Source organism: Glycine max, chromosome 10 (assembly GCF_000004515.6).
Source record: "Glycine max cultivar Williams 82 chromosome 10, Glycine_max_v4.0, whole genome shotgun sequence".
NCBI lineage: Eukaryota > Viridiplantae > Streptophyta > Magnoliopsida > Fabales > Fabaceae > Glycine > Glycine max.
In genome coordinates this window covers 16,749,851-16,757,625 of record NC_038246.2, presented here as the reverse complement: position 1 = coordinate 16,757,625, position 7,775 = coordinate 16,749,851, and the positions used below count along the sequence as shown (strand labels likewise).

The 7,775-nt window shown below is 32.2% G+C and overlaps 1 protein-coding gene across 1 annotated transcript; it reads left to right on the top strand.

The window, feature by feature from the left end:
* The first annotated feature begins 5,554 nt into the window (after positions 1-5,554).
* On the top strand, positions 5,555-7,321 carry LOC106794786 (uncharacterized). Its single transcript, XM_014762669.1, has 5 exons — positions 5,555-5,883; positions 5,962-6,088; positions 6,171-6,449; positions 6,617-6,718; positions 7,064-7,321. Exons 1-5 carry the CDS (start codon positions 5,555-5,557, stop codon positions 7,319-7,321), a joined length of 1,095 nt encoding a protein of 364 aa, XP_014618155.1.
* Positions 7,322-7,775: the final 454 nt, after the last annotated feature.

Sequence of the window (7,775 nt, the reverse complement as noted above, 5' to 3'; positions counted from 1 at the left end):
TATAAATAAAAAAGCAAACATATGAAAAAATGAAAAAAAAAGAAACAAAAAATATAGAAAAGAAAAGAAAAAAACTTATAAATATAAATATAAATAATAATAATAATAATAATAATAATAATAATAATAATAATGATAATAATAATAATAATAATAACAATAAAAAGAAGGAAAAAAACAAAAAATGAATGATAAAAAAAGAGAAGAAAAAAAAAAGAGATAAAAAAGAAAAGATTAAAGAATAAGAAGTTTAAAAAATGCTTGAAGGGACTAGAACCATGGTCCTTGGAGTGAATGACACATTCTTTAATTATTACAACCATGTGGCCATTTGAATATTTGATGAAAAATATAGTATTAATATAAGTTTTATGCCAAAATAGTTCAAAATTCAAAGTTTATTTTTTTAATTTATTATATTTTTATACTCTTATATATTATCTTTAAAATATAATATATAAGATTAAATTTTATTTTTCACATAAAATAGAATATGTATACTTATATAAGTTTTATTTTATATTATATTTTAATGTGTACATGAGATTGCAAATAGTCGGGAAACTACCTATAGTGGCCGACACATCTCATTGGACCCCTCTCTTGGTTTGTCTTTTTTGTTCATGTGTGTATGTTATAATATTGATACAATAAATTACTTAATTAAATATATTTAAATTTAAGTTAAAGATAATTCATTAGATAATTTAAAATTAATCATTTTTTCTATTTTATATTTTTTTACGCTCACAATTAAATGAAAGTAAATTTATAATTACTTTATTTGAACTAAGCTCTGAACAATAGTTTTATTTTTCTCCACTAGTATAGTACTACTATAATTCATTAATTCCACAGAATAGACACAATTTTATTTTTTTTAAATAAAAAAGACTTATCCAAGCTAGCCCTTAGATCACGAGACACAGATTGATTAAGGAACATGAATGATATTAGAAAAAAGAGCATTGGATGTGTAAGTTTGCACTATTTTCCCCTATTAATTATTAAAAATAAATATAATGTATTTTATTAATTTCGTGCAGGAGTTTTTTCTTCATTGTCTAATTATACCTACATTGAGGTACTTGTAATACACAATATCCATGTTCCATCATCAACCTTACTTTATCTAAAGTTTCAAATCAATCATAGTAAATAAACATTAACTTGACTGTTTCAACTTCCATGCAAACACTATAATAGTATGTCTCTTGTGTGTTTGCATGAACACACTCCATTGCATACTATTGAATCATTTCATTTGATAATTATATTTTCTTACTTCTTGACGTTTCTTAATGGAGATTTGTTGTTGGTAGTTTGTATCAATGGAGATTCTTGAGAATCGAAGGTGGATGTATCAGAGGTTGGATGGTAATAAACGTTGGACAAATGAGTTTAGAGAATGAGTGTTTGAATTTGTATAATTTGTTACTAGTCAGGACATGTTTCAAATGCAAGGAGAACAAACAAGGTGTCCCTACAAGAAATGAAAATGTAAAGTTTTCAAGTTTGCGGATGATGTGATGAGGGATCTTTATGAGGAAGGGTTCATGCCAAATTATTATTGGTGGACAAACCACGGTGAAGAGTTACCACAATTTCCTCCCATAGTGTTGCAAGGTTCATACTACGAAAGTGGTATGCAAAGAAAAGAATTGAATCCTTACGAGCAAATGATCATGGATCATGTTGGACCATGAATTGGCCAATACATAGAACAACAAGGTGTAATTGAGACAAAATGCATGGAGGAAAATCCTAATCCTGAAGCTCAAAAGTTCATTGATATGCTTGCAACTGCTCAAGCACCATTGTGGGAAGGATGCAAGCATCATTCAAAATTTTCAGCTTCTTTGGCCTATCTTAGCTTGAAATCTGATTATAATATGTCAAAAGGGTGTTTTAATTGTATGGTTCAACTTATGGGTGACACCATGCCAAAAAACAATACTATGGTTAGTAATTTTTATCAAGCCAAGAGGTCAGTGCAAAAATTGGGTCTCGGTTGTTTGAAAATTGATTGCTGCCCGAACGGATGCATGTTGTATTACAAAGAAAATTCAGATAAGAGTATAACTAATTGCTTTTTTTGTAAAAGTGATCGGTACTTGACGGTTAATAGAAGAGGGATTGAAAAGAAGTTTCCTGTTAAAAAAATGTGGTACTTTCCACTCATTCCAAGACTAAAAAGATTGTACTCTTCAATGGCCACTGCATCTCACATGAGATGGCATAGTGAAAATCAGAGGGACCCAAATGTCATGTGTCATCCATCTGATGGTGAAGCGTGGAAGCATTTTTTATAGAATGCATCCAGAATTTAGTCAGGATCCTAGGAATGTTAGATTAGGATTATGTTCAGATGGATTTAGTCCTTTTGGTCAATTTGGGAAGACTTACTCTTGTTGGCCGATTATCTTAACTCCATATAATCTTCCTCCTGGCATGTGCATGAAGAGAGAATTTATGTTTTTAACTGTCTTAATTCCAGGTCCATCAGATCCAAGGCACAAGATTGATGTGTACTTGCAACCACTCATAGATGACTTATGCACCTTATGGAATGATAGCATACCAACTTTTGATGTGTCATTAAAGAAATTTTTTTTTATGAAGGATGCTTTGATGTGGACAATCAATGACTTCCCGGCTTATGGGATGTTGTCAGGTTGGACAACTGTTGGCAGACTTGGTTGTCCCATATGTATGGAATGATCAAAGGCATTCACAACTTTAAATTTTCACAAGATCTGTTATTTTGATTGTCATCGCCAATTTCTTCCGCTTAATCATGCATATAGGAGGAATAAAAAGTCATTCAAGAAGGGTCGTGTTGAGACCTCACCCCCTCCTCCACATTTGTCTAGTCTTGACGTTTGGAATAGAGTTGCACATTTACCGCTCAGCCTTGAGTCGCAAGAAGAAAAAGATTTTCCTGGTTATGGTGTTGAACATAATTGGAAGAAACAAATTATATTTTGGTTGTTACCATATTGGAAAACCCAACTTCTGTGTCATAACATTGATGTCATGCACACAGAGAGAAATGTGTTTATGAATGTCTTTAACATTGTGATGGACATCAATGGCAAAAGTAAGGATACACACAATGCTCGAATGGATTTAGCAGAAATTTGTAATCGGAAGGAGCTTGAGCTGGTAGATGTTGGTCGTGACAAGTTCTTTAAACCAAAGACAGCTTATGCAATGACCAAATCTGAGAGACTCGCTGTTCTTAAATGGGTCAAAGAACTAAAGTTACCAGATGGCTATGCCTCCAATTTAGGCCGGTGTGTGGATCTTAACAAGGGAAAAATTCATGGAATGAAAAGTCATGATTGTCATGTTTTCATGGAACGGTTGCTTCCAATTGCATTTGACTCATTACCAAAACCTATTTGGAAGCCACTTGTTGAACTTAGCCAATTTTTCAGATAACTAACTTCGACAACTTCAAATGTTGAACAACTAAGAATTATGGAAAATAACATACCTGTGTTGTTGTGTAAGTTAGAACAAATATTCCCACCAAGCTTCTTTGATTCAATGGAGCATCTTCCAGTTCATTTACCTTATGAGGCAAGACTTAGTGGTCCAGTCCAATATCGTTGGATGTATCCTTTCGAGAGGTATAAAATGAGTAATCATTTATACACCATTGTATTATATACATATAGTCATTTTTAAAAAATACTTATTCATATTAATTTTAGGTTTTTACACTCCCTCAAAAATAAAGTCAAGAATAAAGCTAGGGTTGAGGGATCGATTTGTGAAGCATACGTAGTGGAGCAGACATCTACATTTGTCTCGTTTTACTATCCTGATCAAATTGCAACAAGAAGGACTAGGATGCCTCGAAATGTTGATGCAAATGAAGGTTCTTCATCTTCTCCTATTATATCAATTTTCAATTACCCAGGAAGAGCGAGTGGTAAATCCAAAACATATTTTTTGGACCAACTTGATGTTCATGTTGCTCACATGTACGTTCTTCAAAATTGTCCAGAGGTTGAGCCATATTTAGAGTAAGATGATTTTAATACTTTTATAACTCTAATTAATATTTTAATGATGTTATGTTTTTTATGTTGACTAATTTGTTTTCTCTTTTCCAGTATTTATGAGAATTTTTTAAGGGAGTTGAATCCCACTACTTCAGATGCTCAACTTAACCAAGACATTTCATCCAACTTTCCTATATGGTTCAAGCAATATGTAGGTTAAAACCTTATATATTATTGAAATAACATTTCTTCCATAATGATACAGTGTTATATATGGTGTTAATTGTTAAATTTTTTAAGTTCTAAATCCAGAAAATAATATTCAAGATTCAATATTGGTTAATTTGGCATGGGGACCTAAGAGAAAAGTTGAATTATGGCCTATCTACATTATAAATGGATACAAATTTCAAACAGTTAGTTGGAATGAAGGCATGAATTCTTCTAATTATGGTGTTCATGTACAGGGAACTGATGGCCAACTAGAATCTGATTTTTATGGAATGTTGTTTGATATTATTCAATTGGAGTATACTGGCATCCCATTGATGAAGTTAGTTCTATTCAAGTGTGATTGGTTTGATAATACTCCTTATATAGGGACACGAGCAGATAAAAAGTATGACATTGTTGAAGTAAGACAATCAAAAAGATATACTAAAGCATATGACCCATTCATATTTGCACAACAAGAAGAACAAGTTTATTACACAACATATCCCGAGGGACATCGAGGATGGTTAGCCATAATGAAGACAAAAGCTCACAGCAGAATCACTGACAATATAATAAGTGAAATTGAGCAAGAGGCTCCATACCAAGATGATGAGCTTGTAGGGCTTCAAGAAGTGTTGGAACTTGACCCTGATGTCATTAATGAATCTCTTGCGGATGTTGATGGAGGTGGAGAAGAGATAGATGCAGATTTACTCAAACAACTAGACTTGGTTGAACCAGACGAGGATGGATGCATATTAAGTGAGAATGACATTGAGAGTGATTTTGATGATACAAATACTTCTTAGTTAATTCATACATTAAAGTTGATTGCATGTCTTTTACTCTTGTAGTGAATATGAAAGAGAAGATAAGTGACCTATTTTGGTGTAGAAAACATTTTTATGTGAGCTTTCATTAACAAGTTGGATTTATTTGTTTACTAAAGTGTATTGCTTGTGGTACTTCACTTTTTATTTATTGTTCTTAAATATATTGCATGCCTTATGTTCAGTGTGTGTGTGTGTGTGTAGTTTTACATTTGTATGACTGTGGTTTGTAATAATTATTACTTTTACTCTTGTAGTGAATATGAAAGAGAAGATAAGTGACCTATTTTGGTGTAGAAAACATGTTTCTGTGAGTTTTCATTAACAAGTTGGATTTATTTGTTTACTAAAGTGTATTGTTTATGGTACTTAATTTTTTATTTATTTGTTCTTAAAAATCATATATATACATGTGTGTATATATATATATGTGTGTGTGTGTGTGTGTGTGTGTGTGTGTGTGTGTGTGTGTGTGCAACAAAATCAAACATGCAGATGGCAGACAGAGGTAGAGGTGGTGGTCGTAGAACATTTAATCGTGATTTTAGTTTGGGAGCTCTAATTACCACCAACCTTTCCCCCTCATCCATTCACATATCAACCTCAGAGTCGATGATTCATGTTGTTGCGCAAACTCCAAACACACTTTCTACAGCTCAAGACCAACCAAATCTTACCTTTGTAAGGGAGTCAATTCCCACTGCCCCTATTAGAGATGTTTCACCTTCAACACCAGATGATTCTGTTACACTTGAATACCCACCAGATCCAAATTGCGAACATATTGTTGATGAAAGGCCTTTCATTCGTGCATATAAAGAAGAGTAAGTGCATTTTATTCAACTAATAATTTTTCTTAAAATGTTTTTTAAATGTGGTATTGACAATGTCTTTGTACATAGGTTTCAACCAACATATGGGTATTCTAATATCATATCAAATATCATTAGGGCAAAATTTGATGAACTAGCTCCAAGTTGGTTGAAGGTGTCAATTGACCTTCGCGATAGGTGGTTTGGAGAGTTTAAGGTAACTTGAATTATGGTGTAATTTAAAATTTATTGTTTCTTGTATGATTTCTAATTTAGTTCTTGTTTCATATTTTATGCAGAAAGAGTATAGGTGGCACCCACAAGAAGAGCAAGCCATTAGAGCTGTTTTTGAGCCAAAAGGTTCACGTATTTTAAAAAATGCAATGAATAAGATCATAAATGGTCAAGATAAAGGAAAGTGGATAATAGCTAATGTTCGAGCAGCCTTGGACGAAAATTGGGGTTTTACAAATTTCCTAAACAAGAGCTCCACTGCCAAGGTGAATCAATTTGTTGATAGAGGAGCCTCAGCATACTGTGGTGGTTCCATATCTACTTCAGCTCACTTTGAAAAGCTGGTAATTTCACTTTATACATACATATATATATATATATATATATATATATATATATATATATATATATATATATGTATATATGTATGTATGTATGTATACCTCATTGATTTTCAATTCAATGTAATTAATTAAATGTTTTACAATTTTAATTTCTTAAATTTATGTAGTCAAAGGAGTTTCAAAGACCACCAACTGCTTGGGAGGTGATGGAGAAAACTAAGAAATTGAAGTCGGGAGAATGGGTCAATGACAAGTCCCACGAATTCGCTGTAAGTTGTTTCTTCTAATCCTATCACTTTATTTGATATGTAATGGATGATATTATAAATGGACTCTTACCTTTGATGAATATCTCTTGAACCTATTTACACATCTTGATTTGTTTTTCTTTAGTTAGTGTTAAATGTTTGTGATTGGCTAGTATAAACTTTGAAGCCTACTGTAGTATATTAAAGTCATTTTTTTTCCTGTATTAGTGATGATTTTCTTGAATATTAATCCTTCTACACATTTAACAATTTATCTTCATACCTCACTTTATATTAAAGGAGAAATATCAACATCGTTGAGATGAAATCTTACAACGTTCGACAGAGGAAGGCACATCTACACAGGATTCCCCTAACACTGCTACTTCTGTTAATGATAATGAAATATATTTGAATGTTGTTGGAAATCCAAATTACAAGGGGAACGTGTACAACCTAGGTACTTTGAGCAAAAGGTTTAGTTGCTCAAAATCAGCTCCATCTACTTCTATTGCTCCTGTGGAAGACCAAATAGAGGAAATGCGTGAGACAATTAATAAATTGAATGCTGAGCTTTTGGCAAAGACAAATAAGGAGAAGACACTTGAGGAAAAGATGCTCTAGATGATGGAGAATCATGACCACCAAAGTCAGGAGATGCAACAACAAAATGAGCAAATGTAGCATATACTACAACACTTGCATATTCAGTCTATCATACCAGCTCCTAGTCTATCACCTACCATAGTAGATGGAATAGAGCACCATGTTAATGATGCTAAGGTTGATCGTCCTCATGACATGGGAAATGATCATTGACTCTTGGTTATTGTTTACTTTACTTTGATTAGGCCACATTAGTTATGAATTTGAACTTTATTAACTTTTATGTTGCATTTGATTAAACTTTGAAAACTTTGAATTTGCACTTTATCAATCTTTAAAATAGAACTTTGTTATTAGATATATTTACTCATTATGAATGTCCACTTTTATTTATAATTTTGATTATACAATTTAATTAAAATTTATGTTTGCAATCGATAATTATTAAGCAGGTCAAAATGTAACTGGAAAA

What these genes read in the sequence shown, in the direction of transcription:
- LOC106794786 (XM_014762669.1), top strand. Translation starts at nt 5,555, where the DNA reads ATGGCAGACAGAGGTAGAGGTGGTGGTCGTAGAACATTTAATCGTGAT. An exon ending in CAGCTCACTTTGAAAAGCTG is followed by an intron (nt 6,450 to 6,616) that starts GTAATTTCACTT and finishes AAATTTATGTAG; the next exon opens with TCAAAGGAGTTTCAAAGACC. An exon ending in ACAAGTCCCACGAATTCGCT is followed by an intron (nt 6,719 to 7,063) that starts GTAAGTTGTTTC and finishes ACATCTACACAG; the next exon opens with GATTCCCCTAACACTGCTAC.